The sequence below is a fragment of the Microcaecilia unicolor genome, chromosome 14, assembly GCF_901765095.1.
Source record: "Microcaecilia unicolor chromosome 14, aMicUni1.1, whole genome shotgun sequence".
NCBI classification, from domain to species: Eukaryota; Metazoa; Chordata; class Amphibia; order Gymnophiona; family Siphonopidae; genus Microcaecilia; species Microcaecilia unicolor.
The window spans coordinates 21,458,775-21,484,539 of NC_044044.1; the positions used below are offsets into that span (position 1 = coordinate 21,458,775).

The 25,765-nt window shown below is 46.3% G+C and overlaps 2 protein-coding genes across 2 annotated transcripts in view; one reads left to right on the forward strand and one right to left on the reverse strand.

Annotated features, from left to right (window-relative positions):
* Positions 1-3,395: 3,395 nt before the first annotated feature.
* LOC115457012 lies at positions 3,396-5,616 on the forward strand. The gene is made up of 2 exons (XM_030186438.1): positions 3,396-3,858; positions 5,346-5,616. The coding sequence occupies exons 1-2, from the start codon at positions 3,396-3,398 to the stop codon at positions 5,486-5,488; spliced, it is 606 nt and encodes a 201-aa protein (XP_030042298.1). The 3' UTR covers positions 5,489-5,616.
* Positions 5,617-9,746: 4,130 nt separating this feature from the next.
* Positions 9,747-25,765, reverse strand: part of LOC115458336 — a 29,181-nt gene continuing 13,162 nt past the window's right edge. Inside the window, exons 3-4 of the mRNA XM_030188225.1 lie at positions 12,376-12,753; positions 9,747-10,379 (exon numbers count right to left, since the gene is read on the reverse strand). Of these exons, the coding sequence (XP_030044085.1) occupies positions 10,147-10,379; positions 12,376-12,753 (611 nt within the window). The 3' untranslated portion in view covers positions 9,747-10,146. The remainder of the gene's footprint in view (positions 10,380-12,375; positions 12,754-25,765) is intronic.

Sequence of the window (25,765 nt, forward strand, 5' to 3'; positions counted from 1 at the left end):
ATCACCTGCCTGTTTGTTTCTTGGGATACTAGGAGACAGCAAAGGTGACTCAATAAAACAACGATGCTGCGTAGTCTTGAAAGTTTATTAAACAACGACAGCGACTCCTGCCTCAGGAGTCTTCTTGTATTAAATGACTGAGCCTATCGGTGTCACTTCCTGTGTTGAGGTATTTTTAGTCTTATTTATTATGGTAATGCTCATAAAAAGACGGGAAGCATTGCAAATAGGGCCGCACGACCTCACAACGAGCTGGAAATGAACTTCAGACTCGTGACACTAGACACTAAATACTGTTTCTTGGGATATTCATTGCGAGTATCCTGAAAACCCGACCTGGCTAGGTGTGTTCCCAGGACCGGGTTCAGAAGCAACAGTCCAGCTGGCCAGCAGAAAGCAGTGGTGTATTGTCTCACAGCACCACAGGAGGATGTAAGTGTCAGAGCTGGCTCAGGGGTGGCTGGAGACTGTAACCGGCCACAGCCTCCCACCCACAGTCTCGGTGACCACAGATGAATCTGTAGCCATCGCTTGCAGACCGGAAAGGGAATTGAACGCGTTAAGAAACCAGGGCACCTGTAGGTACACAACTGGGCACTCAGAACCTCTGCCCATGCTTTTGTCTGCATCGGGGATTCACTCTTCCGATCCTTGCACGGACATCTCCCTACCATGCTGATTCTGCTGTTCTGGATTCCTGCTTTCTTTTTCCCACTGGAAGGTAAATTTTCACCTCTCATGGTACCTTCTACCCTTGGTCAGATGGTACATCTTCTTTTCTTTTTGTTTATTAAACTTTAAAGTGACCTAAGCCAAACACTCTATGGGGTCCTTTTTCTAAGGTACACTAATGGATTTAGGGCTAAAGTTTAACATGTGTAAATGATTAGATGCCCATTATATTCCCATGGGCATCATATTTAGCACGCACTAAATCTATCAGCACGCCTTAGTAAAAGGATCCCTATGTTAAATTCGTGTTTCAGATTTATTAAGTATTTGCCATGCTGCCAATCGGCATATCATCTTGCCGATTTACAGTAAAATGACTGTAAGATGAACAATAATGATAGGGTCATTATAATTTATTTATTTATCAGGATTTATTTACCGCCTTTTTGAAAGAATTCACTCAAGGCGGTGTACAGTAAGAATAAACCAAACATAAGCAATAGACATTTACAGCAGTAAAAACATTCAAATAACAATATAAAGTGTGGCATAGTTGACTATTTACAATGTCTACTACTACTTAACATTTCTAAAGCGCTACTAGGGTTACGCAGCGCTGTACAATTTAACATAAAAGGACAGGCCCTACTCAAAGAGCTTACAATCTAAAGGACAAGTGAGTAGTCAATTTTATAGGGGCAGTCAAATTGGGGCAGTCTGGATATCCTGAAGGTAAGAGTTAGGTGCCGAAGGCAGCATTGAAGAGGTTGGCTTTAAGCAGAGACTTGAAGATGGGCAGGGAGGGGGCTTGACGTAAGGGCTCAGGAAGGTTGTTCCAGGCATAGGGTGAGGCGAGGCAGAATGGGCGGAGCCTGGAGTTGGCAGTGGTGGAGAAGGGTACTGAGAGGAGGGATTTGTCCTGTGAACGGAGGTTTCGGGTGGGAACATAAGGGGAGATACACAATACATAATAGAACATTTTAATTGGCAGCATAGAGTATAAGCAAAGAAGGAGCTTATAGATAGGTAAGAGAGTAAGAGGAGTTAGTCCCAGAAGAGATCCAAAGGGGTTTCAAAAAGGTTTGGGCAGCTTCCTAAAGGAAAAGTCCATAGACTATTATTAAAATGGACTGGGGGGGGGGGGGGGGGGGGGAATCCACTGCTTATTTCTAGGATAAGCAACATAAAATGTATTGTACTGTTTTGAGATCTTGCCAGGTACTTGTGACCTGGATTGGCCACTGTTGGAAACAGGATGCTGGGCTTGATGGACCTTCGGTCTGTCCCAGTATGGCAATACTTTTGTACTTATGTACTTGGGATTCTGAATGGAATCTTCCTACTCTTTGGGGTTCTACATGGAATCTTGTTACTCTTTAGGATTCTAGAATCTTGCTAGTCTTTGGGGTTCTACATGGAATGTTGCTACTCTTTGGGATTTTGCCAGGTACTTGTGACCTGGATTGGCCACTGTTGGAAACAGGATGCTGGGCTTGATGGACCTTCGGTCTGTCCCAGTATGGCATGTACTTATGGTAGACTGGATGGACCATGTAGGTCTTTATGTTTAACTTGGGAAGTTGAGTTGTCTTTATTGGATGTTTTGAATGAAGAAGTTTTGCATTATAAAAAAGCTGTACACTAACCAGGAATCTGCATGAAACGATCTATATATACATCACTGACTGCATCAAACCCACTGATTAAGCTAAGTAATAGCGCTATTTGTATCAGCAATTTTTGTTTTATTCTGAAGATTTGATTGAGCTACAACCTATCAGGAGGAGGCAGGGTGTGCTATGATGTATGGAAAGGTGTTATGTCATCTCAGTTCCTGAGTTTGAGTGTACACACCAAAAACTCAGCACATATCATTTAATTTATTTTTTCACTGTCTGTATATTTAAATTTTGAGTTAGTCAAGTTTCTGATTTTTATTCTATATTTATATATAACTACTACTACTACTTAACATTTCTAGAGTGCTACTAGGGTTCCGCAGCGCTGTACAATTTAACAAAGAGAGACAGTCCCTGCTCAAAGAGCTTACAATCTAATAGACAAGTGAACGGTCGGTCCGATAGGGGCAGTCTGGATTCACTGAACGGTAAGGGTTAGGTGCCGAACGCAGCATTGAAGAGGTGGGTTTTAAGCAAAGACTTGAAGACGGGCAGGGAGGGGGCTTGGCGTAAGGGCTCAGGAAGGTTGATCCAAGCATAGGGTGAGGCGAGGCAGAATGAGCGGAGCCTGGAGTTGGCGGTGATGGAGAAGGGTACTGAGAGGAGGGATTTGTCCTGTGAATGGAGGTTACGGGCGGGAACGTAAGGGGAGATGAGGGTAGAAAGATAGTGAGGGGCAGCAGACTGAGTGCATTTGTAGGTAAGAAGGAGAAGCTTGAATTGAATGCGGTATCTGATCGGAAGCCAGTGAAGTGACCTGAGGAGAGGGGTGATATGAGTATATCGGTTCTGGCGGAATATGAGACGTGCAGCAGAGTTCTGAACAGATTGAAGGGGGGATAGATGGCTATAAATAAGAAACTGACTTTAGGAATACCCAGTGTGTATACTCATGCACCTAAATTTAGCCACGATTCCCGAGCATAGGTGCTATTCTATACACTGTGTCTACCTTTAAGTGCGGTTTATAGAACCGTTGCGTTTTCCAGTGCCAGTTTTTGTTTTGGCGTCATGTATAGACTTCACCTCTAAGCACAGACTTGGATGTGCAAGATTACAGAATTCGGGGGGGGGGGGGGGGGGGGTCATTGTTCCCAGTGTATCAATCCTTTGCCTGTCCTTCTCTTCCCTCTTTCAGTTGCCTGGGCTTGGGCCACCCTCACTCAGCACCCTCCTGCCCTGGTTCTGGAGGAAGGGGGCATCATCTTCCTTTCCTGCACCTTTAATGGAACATCTCAAGCCCCTACCAGTCTGCTTTTCCGCTGGTCCTGGAAGAACCACTCCTTCTTTCACATCTGGTCCAAGGATGACCCCCCACACAGTGACCTCCATGCCCTGGGGAATGAACGGATCTCCTCGGTGGTGGATCTGCAAGGGAAGTCCAGCCAGCTAGAGATTAGAGGTGCTCAGCTGAAGGATACTGGAGTCTACTGGTGCCAGGGGTCTGTGCTCAGCCCTCTTCCCATCATACAGCTGCAAGGGAGAGGGTCCAATGTCACGGTGAAAGGTAAGGAAGCTGTGGGCAAAGCAGAGGAGTGCTGGAGCTTTGGGTGTGACCTTGGGTAAGTCACTTTATTACCCAGCTCCATATAGCTTCATGCAGGAAAGGTGCCCTGGAGAGAGTCCCGCCTGTGCATCTGGGCGTTGAGACATGCGGCCATAGTGCAAGCAAGCGGGACGTGGTGTGTTAGTCCTAACCTTGGACATACACTTCCTGAGTGTGGAGCCTCCATGTGGGTGTCCGCATTCCAGTTCCTGACGCTGTTGTATTGATCATTGTAGACTGTGAGTAGAATTGTTTGTTGGTGGAGAGCTGAAAAAAATCCGACCGTTTGGCGGAAGACTTAGACTGAGGCAGGAAGTGGGGTTGTTGGGACTCGCCCAATAGGGGCAGCTACTGCACATGCTCAGAGGGATTTTTAAAAAAAACTCTCTCTGAGCTATTGTAGAGCATTTCCGTCCAATGGGAGCCATTGGATGACATCACCTCTATGTGACTGACGCATCCTGTTGGTCCTAGGACAACCTTACTTCCTCATGCCTCAATCCTAATCCCAATTGTGTCACTGACTTTGGTGTGTGGTGCTATTTTTTTCTAGAGGGCTACTTTGTTAGGGGCTGTTTTGTCAGGGCTATTATGTCAGGGTGCCGAAACAACTTTATTCTTATAATGCCCGACACGGCACCGTGTTTCGGCAAAGTGCCTGCCTCAGGGACCTTGCTATGAATGTATGTAGATTGTATCCTGTTTCACAGCGATGACCTACTTTTGCGTTCCTCTCTGTTACGCTGAGTGTCTTTTTCAAGACAGCAAGTGCTTAAAATTCTCAAGTCTACATACATTCATATCAAGGCCCCTGAGGCAGGCACTTTGCCGAAACACGGTGCCGTGTCGGGCATTATAAGAATAAAGTTGTTTCAACTGTAGTTCAGTCTTCCTGTTGTTTTTGGAAGTGCCCTGCTGGTCGCACTACTCATTTGTTTGGACATTTTTACGTAGTGGACCATAGTCTTCCTCTTCTGCGGTCTTCTCTTACTAGAAGAAAGTCTCGTTCCTCTATTTCACCAGGTACATAAAACCAGGGGCAGAAATGGTTAAAAAATGACTTGGAGTCTAAAGCAGGTGTCTTTTGGGAACATAACGCTCCAAGCATTCAAGAAAATTGTTATGTACCTTTTCTCCATTCAAAGGTCTATTGTGCAGGACACTAGATCTTGTAACCCGGTAGTGGCTGCCTGTGGGCTTGTTGTAAAGGACCACACTTCATGCTAATACTCTCCTTCAGCAAGTGGATATCACAGATACTCCAGAGATGGCAGTCCCCTCCGAGGGTCCAGGAGACAGCAGAACTCCTACAGTGAGGCCCACGTGAACTCCTGAAATAGCAGAGTTCACTCTCAAGCTCTCGACACAGAAGAAGCTTGCATAAACCTCTCAGGCAATGCTATCCCACGTGGTGTTATAACATCCTGTTTCTGTTTCTTCCTTGCCAGAGCGCAACAGAGTGATGGCCCCCAGCATCTGCCCTCCCAAGAATGAGACAGTCCTACTGGCTCCCTCTCTACTCCCATCCATTGTCATCTTTTCCAGTTTTTGGGTAATCGTTATTTCCATCTGCTTGGGCTACAACAGATAAAGAAAAGCAAGGGACCAGAGGCTTCAATCCCCAAGAGAGGCCTGGAAGAAAATGATATCCTCGCTACCAGTTAAGGCATTGCAAGAGGAAATGACATCATTGTTGCCTGCTGCCACGGATACAGGATGGGAGGATAGGCCTCAATCCCTACCTAGGCAGCCATATTGAGTAGAGCAGTACAGTGCTGAATGGACAGCAACATTGTGCAATTTCTGGGATTTCGCAAGTCCCTCCTGGCTGCAGCTATCTTGAGCAATCTTTCTGGAAAGCAGAGCATGAAAGCAGAAGAATGGACATCTGGACCCAGCTCTGCTGCTTCAGGTGACCTTCAGTCTGTCAGATCCTGTTCACCAGTGCTAAGTGCTAATAAACTCAGGTAACAGTACCTACAACTTCTGTGTGGAAGGAACTGTGTCCTCTTTCCAACAAGATGGAGAGTTATTTATTCTTTGCATCCCTGCCCTTACAACATATTTCCTCACTCAGATACTAACCCTGTTCTATGCCCAGTCACATATTGAATTTGTTACAGACATCATCCCTGCAGTGGCAGAGGGAGGGTGGGAGGAAGTGGCATCATTCTTGTCTTTTAAAGACAAAGGGTGGAAGTGACATCATTCATCCCCACTTTTTACAGAGGGTGGGGAGAGGAAGTGACATCATTACTGCCGCTTCTAAATAGAAGGTGAGGCATCATCAGTGCCTGTATTGTAGACATAAGAGTTAGAAAGAAAGTGACATCACTGTTGCCTGTTGCAGACAGGTGCAGAATTGTCATCATCACTGTATGTAAATATTGGGACTTGCCATTTTCCTGTACACTGAGTTAAAACTCTGTGATAGCCCCCGGGCCTGCAGTGTAAGGTATCTTGGGGTGTCTTTAGGTGGTGGTCTAACTTTGGTGAGGCATGAGCAGTGACTCCTCCTCAAAGTGCACTGCACTAACTACTAACATAGTAACATTAGTAACATAGTAGATGACGGCAGAGAAAGACCTGTATGGTCTATCCAGTCTGCCCAACAAGATAAACTCATATGTGCAACTTTATGTGTATACCTGACTTTGAGTTGTATCTGCCATTTTCAGGGCACAGACCATAGAAGTCTGCCCAGCACTAGCCCCGCCTCCCAACCACTAGCCCCGCCTCCCACCACCAGCTCTGCCACCCAATCTCCGCTAAGCTTCTGAGGATCCATTCCTTTATGTTTATCCCACGCATTTTTGAATTCCGTTACCATTTTCATCTCCACCACCTCCTGCGGGAGGGCATTCCAAGTATCCACCACTCTTTCTGTGAAAAAATACTAACCACTAGGAGTAGCCTAGTGGTTAGTGTAGTGGACTTTGATCCTGGGGAACTGGGCTTGATTCCCACTGCACCTCCTTGTGACTCTGGGCAAGTCACTTAACCCGCCATTACCCCCACATAATCAGGTAAACCACTTTGAATGTAGTTGCAAAAAACCACAGAAAGGCAATATATCAAGTCCCATTTCCCTTTCTCTTGTGCTGCTGCAGTGGCCACGTGTCCATGATTCATTACTACAGTTACCACATATTACATAGTGCTAGCAGTCTTAAAAAGCAGTAAAGAGCTACACATAAGAGGCAGTCCCTGCCCCATAGAGATTACAGTCTAGACAAGACAATGTTTCAGGAAATATATTTATTACAGTAACCATGGCTAAAATCAACAAGGCTGTTATTAGGAAAAGCCAGAACTGAAGTTTAAAATCAGCTTCAGTGTGGAAGCCTGACAGAGAAACGGAGAAGTGCAGCTCAGCAAGTTGGAATTGCAGTGGAGCTGGTTCTGGAAGAGAAGGGCACAGATAAAAGCTCAATGGAACACGTTATCTCAGTAGAAGGTACAAATTATTCAGTCCTTGAGAGTTTTTTTTAAACCTTATCTCTTTTATAGAAACAGCCTCTGATTATGGAAACACCAACTCCTCCAGCCTGTCCCAGATACCCAGAATTACTCATTTCCGACAGCTGCAATGGGGTTGTGTGCTCTCATTCTTGTCTAATTGTGGTTTTAAAATCTGTCTTGAAGTGCATTGACATACAGTACTGAAAGGCCTTGTCTCAGTAGGGAGACTCACCACCCTACCCCTCACCCACCCACCCCACTTCCTGCTTTTCTTAGATAGTGAGACAGGGACCTGATTTTTGAAGCTATACCCAGCTCATAAGGGGTCTATAAACCCACCTTTTGAGAATCCACCACTGGAGATACCGTGCAGAAGTACTTTATTGTTGCTGATATACAGGGTGACCTCACAAGGTCCGTGTTTCAGCGCCACAAAGATAAAAACATGTAAATGTAAAAATTACATAAAAAGTTATACATATATTAAAAAACAAAACAAATAAAATCAATGCAAACCTTAATACAGGAAACTGTAATACAAGACATGTCAATGTTTTTATCTCGATGTTCTAGAACTTTTGCTTGACCCCTGATGTTGGCTCATAAGTGTCAACATTTCAAAATGATGCCAGGTGCTAAACACCATGCAAACTGCCCCTCCCTGGACACAGCGAAGGAGCTGTCTTAATACTGGAGGTGCTCAGCATCCACTGCACTCACAGAGCTGGCTCCTATGCCCTGCTGTTCTACAGGGAAACTGGGATGATGCTGATAAGAGAGGGGAGGGTAGGCAGGATATGAAGGTTGCTGATGCAGGGGCACAGCCAGACAGCAGATTTTGGGTGGGCCTAGTCAAGAAGTGGGTGGGCACCAAGTGTTCTCCTCCTCCCCCCCCCCCCCCCCCCCCCCCCAATGCGATGAGGCCAGTATCAGAGCTTAGGAAGCTTAGACTGCTGAAGTGGAGAACAGTGTTTTCAGCACCATCAGGGGGAGGTCTTCAGCTGGCGGAGCTTGGGATCCCCACTAGCTAGCACTAAGTATGTGCTGCTGTTGGGTGGGCCTGAGCCCTAAGTGGATGGGCCCCGGCCCACCCAGGCCCACCTGTGGCTAAGCCACTGTGCTGATGTGGCCCCCCAGAAAGGGGAATTGTGCAGACAAGTTAGAAGTCTACGTGGAGGCGAATGGGGAGCCAATAGAATTCTATGAGAAGAGGGGTTACTGTTCTGTCCTCCGACAGCTTTGCACTAGTTTATAACGTGGTCCTAAAATGTGTTTAGTGCTTTTACTGTTAATCTCATTTCTAAGGACCTTCCCTGTTGTAGTTTCCTCGGCAAAGATATGTGAACAAGGCATTGTGGGTAATGTAGTTCACAGGCAATGCAACCACACTTGTCTGTCTGAATAAGAACTATTCCCATTGGTTTGTGTCTCTGCCTAGACCTCCTCTTTTTTCCAGCCAAGCTTGGCTTCTTTGTCTAACTGCTGTCATTTCCTGATCATTCTTACTAACTCTGTCCTGAGAGGTCAGCTAGGCATGACCTTTCCCTCCAATCGAGGGCCGTCCTCTTGGACCACCCTTGCCAGCCTACGGCAGGCTCTGTCCCAATTGGTCTTGACCTCCTCCTCCCTGGGCTTGTGAGCCTTCTTAACCCCCCTGTCTCTCTGGCCATGTGGCAGTCTCCATCTTGCTTCTGACCAGCTCTTGTCCTGCTTCCAACTCCCTGGAACGGTCTTTTTACTCTCCAGTCACCCAGCGCTGAACTATTTCTACCTGTTCAACTGTTTCTCACCTCTGCAATAGAACTGCCTCCTTCAGACCTCTATCTCCAACCACTGATGCAGCCCTCAGCATTACAGAGTCTCTGTGACCTGGGGCCACACTTCTGAACATCTGACTGTGAGTAAATTACCTGTGTTTATGCAATAAAGAAACATCAGAAAATAATATAGATTTCAGCTGTGTTCTGGTGTGCCAAGGTTATACTCCAAGATATTGAGGCCTCAAGTTAACAAGCCTCAAGAGTCTTGATAGTTACACAGTACTAACTGCATGGGAGGAAGACTAGTGGACTACTTTCTGCAGAGGAAGGATACCAGCTGTGGCTGTTTCAGTAGAAAGTGTTTTTCTTTTGATTACCTCTTAGGATGTGTCTAGAAATAAAAGTATTTGCATCAAGTGTGCCAGCTGTCTGGGTGAGAGTGTTGGCTTCTAACACTTTCTCCTAACTTCATAGCAGGAGGCAGGGGCATAGCCAGGCCTCACGGTGGGAGGGAGCTGGAGCCCGAGGTGGGGGAGGCACATTTTGGCCTGCTGCCCTGCTGCTCCCCACCCACTGCCGCAGCAAATCCCTTGGCTGGCAGGGGTCCCCAACCCCCCCCCCCCCAGCTGAAGCCTTGTCCAGCGCCTGTCTCCGGTGCCTCTGTGTTGCCTGTCCTGTTCTCTCTTCCCCTCACGTCCTGCACGCTGGACCAGTGCTGGAAAAGGCTTCAGCTGCTGGGAGTTGGGGACCCCAGTAATGAAATATTAACACCTAAATCTGTCATGTTGACAGGCTGTTAATCGATTTATATAATTAATTGAATTTCTTATATACAGCCATCAAAGCTCTGTACAATCAGGTATTTTTTGCTGTCCCTGGAGGACTCACAATCTGACTTTGTGCCTGAAACAAGGGAGGGTTAAATCACTTGCCCAATTTCACAAGTTGCTGAAGTGGACTCTGAATCTAGTTTCCCTGGTTTCTTTACTCCGCTGACTCTAATCATTAGGCTACTCCTCCAACTGGATCATTCACCTCCATGACCTGACACCTGGCGAAGACCAGGGGGGATCAAAGGTGCAGCTGGTTTGCCGCCTATGTGCCAGCGGAAGCAGAACCCCGCCATCAGGCAGATCCCAAGTTTGAACACCGAGGTCACTGCGGCAAGTATAATCACGTCCGTCCTGTGGAGCTGCCACGTGTCTTTGGCTTCTCTTTCCATGGTCACGTTGGGAGCCATTGTCGTGGCCATGCCCGCTGCTGTTGATGGGAAAAAGGCAAGAACGAGGAAATTAGAGACAGTGAGAGTGTCCAGGGACTTACTCTGGTTTTATTTATTTATTTATTTGGATTTATTTACCGCCTTTTTGAAAGAATTCACTCAAGAATAGCAAGCATAGATCAAACATGAGCAGGAGGCAATTAGAGCAGTAAAAATATTCGAACAACAATACAAAGTATGGCATGGTATACTACTTGCAATGACAACACAATACGTAATAGAACATTATAATTGGTAGTGAAGGGTAAGGCAAAGTTGTAACATATAGATGAGTAAGAAAGTAGGAAGAATTAGAAAGTAAGGTGATTGATTTGAAGAAAGTTGCACGTGAGGTCAGAGAGATGGTTAAATATCATCTCAGCTAGGGTAGGAGTGGATAAACATGTCCCGCTGCAGTATGTGCAGCCCGAGTCAATCCTTGTGTGTGTGTGTGAGTGAGACTAACAAGTTAGTTACTTCTTCTGTTAAAGGCTTGGTTGAAGAGCCAAGCTTTCACCTGCTTCCTGAAGTAAAGATAGTCTTGTGTTAAGTGGAACCTTTCAGGCAATGCATTCCAGAGTGTGGGGGCTACTCCGGAGAAGGTTCGCTTGCGGGTATCACATCGTGTAATTTGTTTTGGAGAGGGTGTAGTTAGTGAAAGTCCTAGGGAGGACCATAGTGTCCTTGGCGGTGTGTGGAGGATCATCCTATTCTTCAGATGCTCGGGGCCATTTCCCCGAGTATCAAGAGCGGAGGCGTGTGTTTATGCTTAGAAAAGGAACAGTATTCAGTTTAGAGGCTACAGCTTTGTCCAGTTCAGTGGCACAGTGACCAGAGGCGTAGCCAGACCTTAAATTTTGGATGGGCCACTGGACAAACTGGGTGGGTTACATGTACTGTAGTCTCCACAACCCCCCACCCCACCCCGGGTGCCAAGTCACAACTTTACAGTAAATGTCTGTGCTCCCTTTTCTTCTTACGTCAACGGGCAACACTGTCCATGCGCTGCTACTGCTGCCGCTGCTCCGCCCCTGTACCACAGATAGGGAGATCCAGTGCAGATGCAGGACAGCTGTTGCCTAAGCTAAGGTCTGATGAGTAGCCAAACTTTGGGAGGAGAGTCTTAGGTGGGTCGGGGAGGGGGGGGGGGGGGGGGGGGGGTTACATGTGAAAGGCTCAAAACTTTTCTCCAGCTCTTCCCTCACTCATTAACCTGCTTGAGAATTATCTCCCAGGAGTAGACATTAATAATAATTAAAATAAGAATAATAAGATTAATGGGGTAGTTTGCCAGCATACTTTTTTTGAGGGGGGGAGGGTATGTGTGCAAAATGCAAATAAGTCATACTGTAGTGAGGGAGGGGGACCAATTCAGCAGCGGCATCCGTGAATTGGTGGGGAGCCAGCTGCTGCCCATGCCTTTCCCGTACTACACCGATGGCCAGTGCCGTAGCGAGGGTGGCTGACACCCTGGGCGGGTTGCCGCTGCGCACCCCCCCCCCCCCCGGTGCAGCACGGCACCCCTCTTGGTACGCACCCTCCCCCCCAGAGCACATTCTTACTTCAATTAGGAAGCGAGGGGCGGGCGAGAGGGCCGATCCGCCCCCGAGTGCACGTCGCTGGGAGCTGCGTCGGCTCCGCTGGTTCCTTGCTGTCTCTGCCCCGGAACAGGAAGTAACCTGTTCCGGGGCAGAGGGAGCATGGAACCAGCGGAGCCGACACCCCCTCAGCGGGTGCACCCGGGGCGTACCGCCCCACCGCCCCCCTTCCAACGCCACTGCCGATGGCAGTGCTTCCCAAACCTAGATCTGGAGGCACCCCAGCCAATCAGATTTTCAGGATATCCACAATGAATACTTATGAGAGAGATCTGCAAATCTACCTCCTGAATATTCATTGTGGATATCCTGAAAACCTGACTGGCTGGGGTGCCTCCAGGACCAGGTTTGGGAACCACTGGACTAAGGGTAAGATGAAATTTCTCTACAACCTTACCTGACACTCTGAGCTTCACCCCTTTGTCCGTTTGCAATTGTTCAGTTCTTCCATCGTTTCCTGTCAAATGCACTCGGCAGAAATACGAGTTACTGTCCCTTATCTTCAGGTCTCTTATTCTGATAGAGGCTATTTTTTCACTCTGTGGGTCCCCGACCAGGGAGATCCGTCCCCTGAAATCCTGACGGGTGAATCCCTCGCTGTGATTGTAGATAAAATTTCCACGGGAGCTGTTAATTCTCCAGTATACTTTCGCGTCCTCGAGGGGCTCAATCTCCTGGGAACAGTTGAAGTCGCAGCGAAGGACGATGGACTTTCCCACTCCAGCTGAGAGTAACCTGGACTGAAACACCTGGCACCTGGGATCCCGTGCAGAGACTGAAGACAAAGAGAGTCAGGTATAAATATATATATATATATTTTTTTGGGGGGGGTTAATCTTTCTTTTTTAATTATGGTTTTCTAAAGATGGTTTAAATTAGTGTTTGTTTTATTGCTGTTTTCTGTGTCTATCACATTTACTGGTTTCTGAGGGTTTGGGGGAGGGTGGAACTGGGACCTGGAGGGGACGATCACTGGGACTGGGAGGAGGGGATAGGAGAATGCTGAGGCTTTGGGGACATGTAAAAGTTGGGGCTGTGACTACTCAGTTGCTATTTTGCTTATCTCAAAATTAACTATACATTACTTCCTACTGGGATTGACCATTCCCTTGCCACTAGAAGTCTGTATCATGGCTGCATCGATGTCCTCATTAATAGGGTTACCACATGTCCTCTTTTAAGAGGACATAGTAACATAGTAGTAACAAAGTAGATGACGGCAGAAAAAGACCTGCACGGTCCATCTAGTCTGCCCAACAATTTAAACTCATATGTCTATACGTGACCTTGATTTGTTTCTGCTATTTTCAGGGCACAGACCGTAGAAGCCTGCCCAGAACAAGGCCCACCCCCCAACCACCAGCCCCGTCTCCCCCCACCGGCTCTGCCACCCAATCTGGGCTAAGCTTCTGAGGATCAGCGTTGCCAGATGGGCGGTTTTCCCGCCCAATTGGGCGGTTTTCCGCAACCCGCCGCAGGAAACTTTTGCCTGCGGCGGGTTGCGTTTTTTTGGGCTGGTTTTGGTATTTTTGTGCGGGTTTTGGGGCGGTTTTTTGGTCGGTGGGGGGTGGGGCTAATGGCGACAGAGGCGGGGTTTGTGACATTTTGGGCGGGGTTTGCCGACGTTTTGGGTGGGGCGATGACGGTGGGGGCAGGGCTGATGACGGAGGGGGCGGGGTGATGACTGAAGGGGTGGGGCTGATGACGGCGGGGGCGGGGGTGATGACGGAAGGGGCGGGGTTGATGACGGCGGGGGTGGGGTGATGACGGAAGGGGCGGGGGTGATGACGTCGGGGGTGGGGTGTGTGCGGTTTTTGGGCTGTTTTGTGTGGGAATTATTTTTTTTATATGGCAACCCTGCTGAGGATCCATTCTTTGAAGCTTAGCCAAGATTGGAAAGTACAGAATACACACAATCAGCTTGATCGTTCAGGGCCAGTGCATCAAAATCTAGGGGGAAAGGAAAAATACGATGTGGAAAGATTATGAGGATTAATATGGGAAAGATCTCTATTCAACTGTGGGAGGTGTTGGCAGAGAAGGAATTAAAAATGAAAAAAATCACCAAGGAATGGTCAGACCATGGCATGGAAGAAAAGGAAGCCAGCAAAATAGGAGGCACCTTCAGGGGAAAGCCTTCTTGAGATACTAGTAAGAAAGGCCCGTTTCTGAGGCCAATGAAATGGGCGCTAGCAAGGCGCTTTCGTTCCCATCCCCCTCCCCATGATGCTGGACTTACCCTCCGTGCTTCAGGGTGGTGGTGGGCGCCCCGCCCCGGCCAGCGACCCGCCCCGTGACATAGAGAGTGGCTGGCTGGCTCCCTCACTGCTTGTGATGTACAGCCTGCCTGGCTCACTCCCTGCAATCGTCGTCGTGTAGTAGATCGATGTATGCCCCGCCCTCGCGTCAAACGTGATGACGTTGAGGGCGGAGCGATGCGATTGGTCAAGTGTCATAGCTCCGCCCTCAACGTCATCACGTTTGATGCGAGGGCGGGGCAAATAGTAATGGGGCAAAATTCCGATCTCTGGCACCTCACAAACCGGAAGTTGGAGCTTCATTAGAACGTTGAGGTAGGCAATTATGTGCGGAAGGGGCGTGGCTGTGGGTGGGTCTATCAGTGAGAGTGGTGCATGAGTGACAGTGAGTGGTGAGTGGTGACAGCCTAAGTGCAGGGCTCCAGGGTTTCCCTGCCACAGAGTGAGCTTCAGAATGTTTGAGGTGAGAATTATTAATATAGAGTATAGATGTCTTCCAGGGTTTTTTTAATTTTTAGGAAAATGTCCTCTTCTTTTTTTTTTTAATGTGCCTATAAACAACACACTTCCCCACATAACGAAAGAAACCATTTCTGGCCTATTAGTCTGTCCACAAGGGGGTGCTAAAGAGAAAGGCATTGCTGATCTCCTCTCTGTTTCCTTGCTGGTTGAATCTGTCAAAGGAATTTTATTCATGCAGGCACAACTTTAAGCTCATGTAAAGGCTTTCATATGTATATCAGAAGCCAGCTAAAGTTGTTGAGGGATTTCTACTGTTTTATTTATATATTTATTTGTTACATTTGTACCCCACATTTTCCCACCTATTTGCAGGCTCAATGTGACTTACATAGTACCGTAAAGGTGTTCGCCAAGTCGGTTGATGACAAATACAAGGTCGAATGAGGTAGGTGTGCGTCAGGCACTGTGACGCTTGGGTTCAGACTCAAATCTGGAAATGTTTGAAAAGTTGATTATCCGCTGCTGTACTGTAAGCCAGTCACTGTTTGATATGTGTCCGCTAACCGTATAAAAGCCACATTTGCTCTGATTAAATATTTATTTAGCAAAGGTAGCAACCATTTTTATTTTCGGGGTCCTCTTTTTTGCCTCTGTGAATATGGCAACCCTACTCATTAATGGATAGCCAACTGAGTCATTGGGTGGGGAGATCCACCCCATGCGATGATTTCCCTCCTCACCCGCCACCTGCAACTTTGGAATGGAACACTGGTGTGTAAATGTGTAGCCACAGTCCCCCTTCCTGCCTACTTTATATGTGGGAAGGGAGGAGGAGGCAGTCATATTGCTGTGGGAGAGGGGGGATGAATTAAAGCATTACCGTCCATAACATTTTGGGGATCACCCCCCCTCCCCACTATGCCTATGTTCCTCACACACACCCCCAGTCTGAGCACTACAGTCTCTTGCTGTTCCAGCTGATTGAGGTAAACTGTGCAGCTCACTTAGACCTAGTGTTCAGTTCACACCTTGGAGGAAAGGAGAAACAGGGGTGATATGATACAGACGTTCAAATATTTGAAAGGTATTAACCCGCAAATGAACCTTTTCCGGAGACGGGAAGGCGGTAGAACTAGAGGACATGAATTGAGGTTGAAAGGGGGCAGACTCAGGACTAATGTCAGGAAGTATTTTTTTCACGGAGAGGGTGGTGGATATGTGGAATGCCCTCCCGCGGGAGGTGGTGGAATGGAATTCAAACATGCCTGGGATAAACACAAAGGAATCCTGTTTTGAAGGAATGGAATCTTAGTGGAGATTGGATGGCAACGCTGGTAATTGGAAACAAAACGGGAGCTGGGCAGACTTCTACGGTCTGCGCCCTGATCATGACTGAATAGATAGGGATGGGCTGGAGTGTAAATTTTAAGGGGCTTTGATGTTAGCTTCAGAACTTCGTAGAAGTCTGCCCAGCACTGTTCTTGTACTGTCTGTGCCCTGAGAATGGCAAGGACAAATCAAACTCGGGTATAAAGTATCACATACCATGTAAAATGAGTTTATCTTGTTGGGCAGACTGGATGGACCGTTCAGGTCTTTATCTGCCATCATTTACTATGTTACTCTTTGGGGTTCTACATGGAATGTTGCTACTAGTTGGGATTCTGGAATCTTGTAACTCTTTAGGATTCCAGAATCTTCAGAACCTTTAGTACAAGAACAGTACTGGACAGACTTCTACGGTCTGTGCCCTGAGAATGGCAAGGACAAATCAACCTCAGGTATAAAGTATCACATACCATGTAGAATGAGTTTATCTTGTTGGGCAGACTGGATTGACCGTACAGGTCTTTATCTGCCGTCATTTACTATGTTACTCTTTGGGGTTCTACATGGAATGCTGCTGCTAATTGGGATTCCGGAATCTTGTAACTCTTTAGGATTCCAGAATCTTCAGAACTTTTAGTACAAGAACAGTGCTGGGCAGACTTCTACGGTCTGTGCCCTGAGAAAGGCAAGGACAAATCAAACTCAGGTATAAAGTATCACATACCATGTAGAATGAGTTTATCTTGTTGGGCAGACTGGATGGACCGTTCAGGTCTTTATCTGCCATCATTTACTATGTTACTCTTTGGGGTTCTACATGGAATGTTGCTACTAGTTGGGATTCTGGAATCTTGTAACTCTTTAGGATTCCAGAATCTTCAGAACCTTTAGTACAAGAACAGTACTGGACAGACTTCTACGGTCTGTGCCCTGAGAATGGCAAGGACAAATCAACCTCAGGTATAAAGTATCACATACCATGTAGAATGAGTTTATCTTGTTGGGCAGACTGGATTGACCGTACAGGTCTTTATCTGCCGTCATTTACTATGTTACTCTTTGGGGTTCTACATGGAATGCTGCTGCTAATTGGGATTCCGGAATCTTGTAACTCTTTAGGATTCCAGAATCTTCAGAACTTTTAGTACAAGAACAGTGCTGGGCAGACTTCTACGGTCTGTGCCCTGAGAAAGGCAAGGACAAATCAAACTCAGGTATAAAGTATCACATACCATGTAGAATGAGTTTATCTTGTTGGGCAGACTGGATGGACCATAAGGTCTTTATCTGCCGTCATTTACTATGTTACTACCTGCAAAGTGCATGGCAGCCCAATTTCTCAGGAGTGCTGGCAGTGCCAGGGATAGGTCACTAATCTTGGCTGAGGGAGGTTTCTGGGCATGTTGGAAGAGTGAAAGGAGCAGGACAGAAAGACCCAATCAGATGTGTGCTCCTTCCACCTTTATGGTGCAGCAAGATAAAAGGAACGGAGTCTGGAGTTAGCGGTGGAGGAGAAGGGTGTAGATAAGAGAACCATTATTTATGCTAATAAGTTGCTATCTGTCACTGTTGTGATCAGTACTGCGATAATATTTTGCTGCTATGAAATGTTGCCATACCAAGGTACATCTATTTTTATATTATGAATAAATTGCAATCAATGAATTGCAATATTTCCCCAGAATTTGTCATCTTCTCTTATATTGCCAGCAAAACTTTCATAAGAAATTTATCTTTGTTTTGGGACCACATAAAGACAAATTCATACCCCAAACAGATGAGAAAAGCCACAATCTCTAACCAGAAAATCATTATCTAATTAGCATATCAGCTTATTACCCTACACAGAGACTGCATGGTTTGTCCATCCCTCCAGAATAAAGGACCAGAAACTAGAAATACTGAACTGGAAACTCCAGTAAACCAGATATTACTGTCCTGGTATCAGAGACATCTGGAAGGGGAGGAGAGAAAAATGCAGAGACACATCAGGGAAAAACACACCAGGAAGGAAGAGGAAAGACAGGAGCAGAAACAGTAGTGGGGGGGGGGGGGGGGGGGGGAGAAAAACATAGACATGCAGGTAAACTTGACCCACGCTCAACCCCAGGTACAGAAAGGGTGGGGGATCCTGTGGTTACCTTCTAAGCTTGAGATTAACACCAGCAGGGAGAGCTCACCCAGCGACTTCAGCACGTTCCAGCTCATTCTCTTCTCCATTCTGAGCATCCTCTGTATTATCCCTGGATTTTTTTTCCTGCTGTTCGTTCCTGGAGTGATATCTTACTCTTGCTTCTCTAGAAATTAAATTGACACTAACCAGTAACATTACCACTGAAAGAGAGAAGTAGACCTGGTGATTCCAGATATCTTGTTTAGTAAAAACTGATCTGGTGATAAGGAACTGGAAGAGGAAGGTTGGCCCACACAACACCATCACTTCCTCTTGTACACAGTTTGATTTCTTTTCTCATACTAGATGAGGTCATGAATGCCTGCTAGAGGACAACTGAAGTAGAAATTTCTGAGTTTTTCAGTCTCTTTGCGGTGTGGAGAATTTGAGTCTTCAAGACATTCCTTACTGTGCATTAGGGTTCAGGCAGCTCATTCCTTCTTCAGTTGTAGCTTAAGCTGAGTTACGTTCAGGGTATAGTAAGTATCTCTTTGAACCCAGAGGACCTGCAATCTAACGGGTCAATATTTAGACCGCAGCAGTCTGTATGTTTTTAATCATGGGAAAATCAGAACTGCAAATCCATGCGTGACGCGAAAGCAAAACCGGAACAGAATCAGCATGTTTAGAATTACGACCTCAACTCAAGTCAACAACCAACACCCAAATGGCATTAACCTAATTCATTTATAAATGCTCATGTACTTTGGGTAAACTGACTGTCTATCTAACAGCTACTCAGGAATGGGCTAAAAACCCAACAAACTCTGCCTGAACCCAAGTGGGTTCCAAACAGTGGACAGAAATCTGACTTCAAAAGACCAGTTAGAAAGTAAGAACTTCCCCTACTATGACATAAAGAATCTCGGGATTCTGCTAAGCTCATCACTTACTTTGATCCCACAAATTCAAACAACCTTTAAAAACTGTGAGCTCAATATTCAAAACGGTTTACCCTGGCAGAAGAAGCTTCTGTCCAGTTAAATCCCACTGAGCTGGCCACCCGCCAATGTTCAGCAGCACTTAATTGAATATTGCCTGTGATCACAGTGGTACTGTCTGTCTAAGGGGAGATTCTACATGTGGTGCCTTAAAAAATCAGCACTGAAATAAGCGCCAACTAAGCATATTCTTTAATTGGCACCTAGGTTTAGGCGCAGTCTATAGAATATGTTTAGTTGATAAATCAGCGCCTTCAACAACCTTCAAAAATTGTCTCTATCAGCTACATCAGCTATGAAATCTCTCGCCATATGTTGACAGGACAAGTCTGACCACAGTGGTCCATGCCATGATAACATCATGACTAGCCTACTGGAATGCCCTGTACACTGGCCAAACCAAAAAGAGATTGTATCAGCTCCAACTAATTCAGAATGCTGCAGCGCGACTGACAGAAGGCTGCAAGTGGGGTGACCCCATCACACCCTTCCTGCAAAAACTACACTGGCTACCAGAGCCTTACAGGGCTAAATTTAACACTTTGTGTTTGATTTTCAAGGCCCTCAGACAAAATGGGCTAGAGTACTTAAAGAATAAGTTAGCCCTTTACACATCTTTAAGACTAAGGTCCTCTCAAAGATCATCAATATCTGTACCCTCATCAAAAGAAATCATACGATGTGATACCCACCAACAAGCCTTCTCAGGAGTAGCCCCCACGTTCTGGAATTTACTCCCAGAGGGCTGCGTACAACTCGAGACTACCTCTACTTCAGGAAGCAGGTGAAAGCTTGACTCTTCACCCAAGCCTTTAATACATAGGGTGACTGACTATACACCCATTCTGCACCTGGACTAGCTTGCTACACACACTGGAACTTAGATCAGTTCCTTATCTCTTGCTTAACTATACAAAGAACTTGCCTTGAGTTTAGCTAACCACCAAATGATCCCAACCGACTCTGTACCACTCATCGTGTTCCCATCACATATCTGCTCTTGGTCCCTCAGCTACATGGTAAGCTATATTGTAGAAAGTCTTTAGCATCAGATCTATGTTAGTTGAACGTTCTAATGCCTCTTATTAGGTGTATCATTAATATTACGCTAGCATTGTGTTATATCTCTGGTATTTGAATTCCAGTGCTGTCTAATGTGTATATTTTTGATACTGTTTCACGGTAGTTCTATTATTAGGTTTCAATTTATTGTTTTCAGGTTTACCTCATTTATTGCATTTATATTTACTTTTGGTTATTTCACTATTGTTATGCTGTTAACAAAATGGTAAGGTTGATGTTAAACTGTACCTGCTGTACATTGTCTTGGGTGAATCTCTTCATAAAGGCGGTTAATAAATCCCAATAAATAAATCTCAATAAATAAAACCATATTGCTAACAAGCATTAGATCTAAATCTTCTTTCACCTTTATTTATTTATTTATTTATTTGTAGCATTTATACCCCGCTCTTTCCCGCTCGATAGCAGGTTCAGTGCGGCTTACAGAGTATGATACAAAGTATCACGGATACAATACAAAGTATGTTACAAAGTATCACAGAGACAGTGCAAAGTGTGTTACAATGTATCACAGAGGTAACACAGCTATATAGAGTACCGTGCTTAGTTCTGGAGGCTGGACCCTGAGAGAATGCAAGCGATTCAGAAAACGGCCAATGTCTGCAACACAGACCCTATATGGAGATACTTAAACTCTACAGTGAGGTTGCTGGAGGAAAGGAGAGGTGGGGGTGCTTTATGACAGAAACATTCAGATATCTGAGAAGCTTCGGAAAAGTGCAGGAAGACAACATTTTCCATAGCAAAAGGAAATTCAAGGAAAGGGGTCTTGATCTGAGATGGAGAGAGGATGACTCCAAGGACATTCTTAGTTACTCAGAGGAGGGTTTATGCCCACATGGACCCTTGAAACACGCCCATGACATGGCACCGTGCAACCACGCCTCAGCTGTGAGGGGGAGGGCGAGCTGCGATAGGTGGGGAGCCATGGTGACCGGAAGGGAGTTTTTGCACCACGAGGGGCTCCCTGCAGGGAAGGAGGGGCTGGAACCATGGGCTTAAAGCCCACAGAATTACTGCACGCTCCCTCTTTCTTCCCTGAGGACACGAACAGGAGCAGCCTGCCCTCCCACCCACCCCTTGCTCTATTTATTGTTTACATTATATTACACATGTGGCAGCTTGGAGGGCGGGAATACCCGAGCCTGAGTGATTGGAAGAGCGCTAATTCATCAAGTTAGACTTTGGTGCAGATGGGTTCACTGCAACTACTACTACTACTACTACTTGACATTTCTAAAGCGCTACTAGGGTTACGCAGCGCTGTACAATTTAACATAGAAGGACAGTCCCTGCTCAAAGGAGCTTACAATCTAAAGGACAAATGTACAGTCAGTCAAATAGGGGCAGTCTAGATTTCCTGAAAGGTCTAAAGGTTAGGTGCCGAAAGCAACATTGAAGAGGTGGGCTTTGAGCAAGGATTTGAAGATGGGTAGGGAGGGGGCTTGGCGTAAGAGCTCAGGAAGTTTATTCCAAGCATAGGGTGAGGCGAGACAGAATGAGCAGAGCCTGGAATTGGCAGTGGTGGAGAAGGGTACTGAGAGGAGGGATTCTGCTGCCTTTTTGGAGATGCTTCTTTCATTCTGCTTTCTCAGAAAAATGAAATGCTTTTCTGCCTTATTTATTAGGAACTTACCTCTTTTTTTTTTTTTTTTTTAAGTAATACAACACAATACTCATTACAACATCTTGTAAGCAGATAAGACAGATAAGAACAGAATCTCTTTCTATGGTCCTCCGGGGTCCTAAGGTCCTCCCAAGGAATATCCAAACCAGACCCTTCCAAAGGACATCACTCGATTTGACACCCACCAATGAGCCTTCTCTGGAGCAGCCTCCACGCTCTGGAATGTACTCTAAGAAGTGAAGCCTATCTCTACTTCAGGAAGCAGGTGAAAATCTGACTCTTCTTCCAAACTGTTGGTGGAAGAAGCAACTAACTAGATAGTCATGCATGCACAAAGACTAACACCAGTTGCAAATGTTTATCCTTCCCTAGCTGGAATCGTTTTCATGTACCTTTTATGAGTTCATGTGCAATTTTCCTTGTGTTAGTCACTCGTATTTTCTATCTGACTCCTGTTGTTCTGTCTTATCTGCTTACACTGCAACCGGGTTGGATGCACCTTGCTGGGCGGCGGGAGCGTCTTGTGTACTGCATATAGCACCTTTGTCAGTCTTTGTTATGGCGGTGGCCTGGGCGCTTTCATTGTAGCTTTTTAAGAGCTTACAGTGTGGCTCGGGTATCCTGTTCTTGATTGTCTGTATTATATACAGTTATGTCTTCTAATAAAGCCGTGACCAAGCTGTTCCCACTTAATGCAAAGTGATTGTGTTACTTATTAATTCGTGTTCAGAGTATTAAGGGTCTGGGACAGGGTATCACAGTTGCCTATGTTCTGGGACCACATAGACCCTTGAAACAGTATAATTCTTCCTACGATCTCTCTTTCCTCTCAAGACAAAGGGGTGTATATGAAGCCCCCCACCCCAAAGATGAGGCTATGCTGTTTTAGATGGTGAGAGACAGTGTCCTTATGTCTTGTTTCTAGTCCTTGTCAAAGAGTAGCAGAGATGTGCCTCCCCTCCCCTCCAAGGCACCTGCCCTCCTCAGAACAAATCAGCCCTAGGGCTCCCTCCCTATTCCTCCATTGTCATCACTGTCTGTTCTTGGATAATATAGTAACATAATAGATGACGGCAGAAAAAGACCTGCAAGGTCCATCCAGTCTGCCCAACAAGATAAACTCATATGTGTATACCTTACCTTGATTTGTACCTGTCCTCTTCAGGGCACAGACCATATAAGTCTGCCCAGCACTATCCCCGCCTCCCAACCACCAGCCCCGCCTCCCACCACCAGCTCTGGCACAGACCGTATAAGTCTGCCCATTCTGCTTTTTATCTGTTTTCTCTCCCCCCAACCCACTTCTGCTTTTCTTAGCTAGAATTTTACCACATAAAGAAACCTGACATGGGTAGCTGTAGCCAGTTGTCAAGTGATCTATTATAAACCCAACCTTTTAAGGTTACTTTTAACTTTATTCCTGGTTCTGCTGGAGAATCAACACTGAACATAGCTAACTTGTTTTAAGACTGGAAAACATTTTATAAATGTGCTAAATAAAATTCTATTTCATTGTGTATTTTGTTCTTGCTTGTAACTCCTTACTTCTTCAGCTGGAAGAATATTTAAGCAGTCTCTGAAATGCTGCTATTTCCTCATTGCTCATTTCTTTCTAGAGATTTTAGAAGACAGAGAAACCTTTTGCTCAATGTGGCCCAAATAAACGCAGGCCTAAAATCCCACCATTTGGAGGCAGCTTTTGCATCCTGAAGCTGATCCTCTCAGGTCAAGGTCTTAGTTTTTGGTGATCAAATTCTGGACATTTCTTGTCTGTGTGTCTCGAGAAGACTGTAAACTCCAGAGATCAGGACCCTGTCTTTTCCATAAGTCTGTGTTTCTCTTGCAGCTCAACTTCACTGGTTAAATCCAGGTGCACATGAGGGGTAACAGTGAATAGAGATCATGAGGAGGGGTGCAGGGAGGAGAGCTTGTGAGGAACAACAGAGTGAGGGCACTGGTAGGTGAACAGGTGAAGCTTAACTGGATATGGAGGGAAATAAATGTGCCAATGCAGCAGGGCACAGCAAGTCCTAAAAACACCGGAGAAAGAAATGGACTACTTTCTGCAGAGGAAGGATACCTAGAGTGTGAAACCAACATTTTCAGTCTGTATCATTGGCTATATTGTTTTATTGATTTGTTTTTATTTTTGTTACATTTGTATCCCACATTTTCCCCGCATATTAGTAGGCTCAGCGTGGCTTACAAAGTTCCGGAGAGGTGAGTACAGACTCCGGTGGACAAATACAGAGTAGAAATACAATGAATTAGAATTGGTGTGGATTGTCCCATGCAGTTTACAAGAATGGGGGTCATATGGAAAGTCATTGAGCGTTGTCCGTTTCTTAGTTTAATTGTTGTGTTTCATTATTTGATGTTTAGGTCGGTTCTACAGGGTACGCCTTTCTGAAGAGGTGAGTCTTTCGGTTTTTTCGGAAGTTTAGATGAGTGTTCGTGGCTTTAAGGTCTTTTGGTAGCGCATTTCAGAGCTGGGTGCATATGTAGGAGAAACTGGGCACCTATGTTGATTTATATTTCAGTCCCTTGCATCTTGGGAAGTGACTTATGCAAATTTTCATTTTTGAAATACATTTTTCATTCCTGGAGCAATATTTTTATTAGTTCACACTCTCAGTAGCGTTCACCCTAGTCCCAAAGACCGGGCACTCTTTCCAAAGTCTTTGTGACTACGGCACACTACTGCAAACGAGAGCTGACTATGAAGACCACAGGGAAAAGCTGACATGTTCACTTTTTTCCCTCTCATTTTGGGCCAACTATACCACAAAATGACATGGGAAATCTCATTTCAAATGAATGCACATCCCTAGTAGAAGCATTTCTCTTTCTTATCTCTCGGGATGTGCTTAGAAATATAACCATCTGTACCGTGTGCTTTTCACCTCTCTGACGGTGAAAAGACTTGGGGGAGGAGGGGTGGTTGGCATCTGCAACTTGTTCTTAACAATATCCTTTAAATACGTCAGTGACTCTCTCTTTTGCTCAGGAGCCACACATCAAATAAATATAACGCTCAGCGTTCCACCAAACTACAGGGGCGTAGGCAGACCTGCCATTTTGGGTGGGCACAGAGTTAACCTGGATGGGACCTTCCCACCCCCACTCCTATCCCTGTACATACATACAATATAGTTTTTTTTTAATGACCCGACGTCTGCCTGTTTCTCTCTGAACCCCCTCCCCCGGTCCTAACTTAGAGCCGTTGCCTGTCGCAATTCCTATAGGCAACCTGCGCTGGCTCTGCAGGCTTCTCTCTACTACATTCCCGCCATAGAAACAAGAAGTGACATCATTGAGGGCAGAACATGATAGAGAGAAGCCTGCAGGGCTGGTGCAGGATGCCCATAGGATGCCAGCTCTGAGGTAGACCGGGAGGGGGGATTCCAGAGAGAGACGGGCAGATGCCAGGCCACGAGTGGAGAAGAGGGAGAGAGAGTAGTCAGGCGCCGCCACTGACGAGCTTTGGGGGCCTCATGGGCTGCTGACTGGGTGGGCCTGTGCCCACCCAGGCCCACCCTTAGCTACGCCACTGCTATTGGGGCTGGTGGTTGGGAGGCGGGGATAGTGCTGGGCAGACTTATACGGTCTGTGCCAGAGCCGGTGGTGTGAGGCGGGCTGGTGGTTGGGAGGCGGGGATAGTGCTGGGCAGACTTATACGGTTTGTGCCAGAGCCGATGGTGGGAGGCGGGACTGGTGGTTTGGAGGCGGGGATAGTGCTGGGCAGACTTATACGGTCTGTGCCAGAGCCGGTGGTGGGAGGCGGGGCTGGTGGTTGGGAGCGGGGATAATGCTGGTCAGACTTATACGGTCCGTACCAGAGCCGGTGGTGGGAGGTGGGGCTGGTGGTTGGGAGGCGGGGATAGTGCTGGGCAGACTTATATGGTCTATTCCCT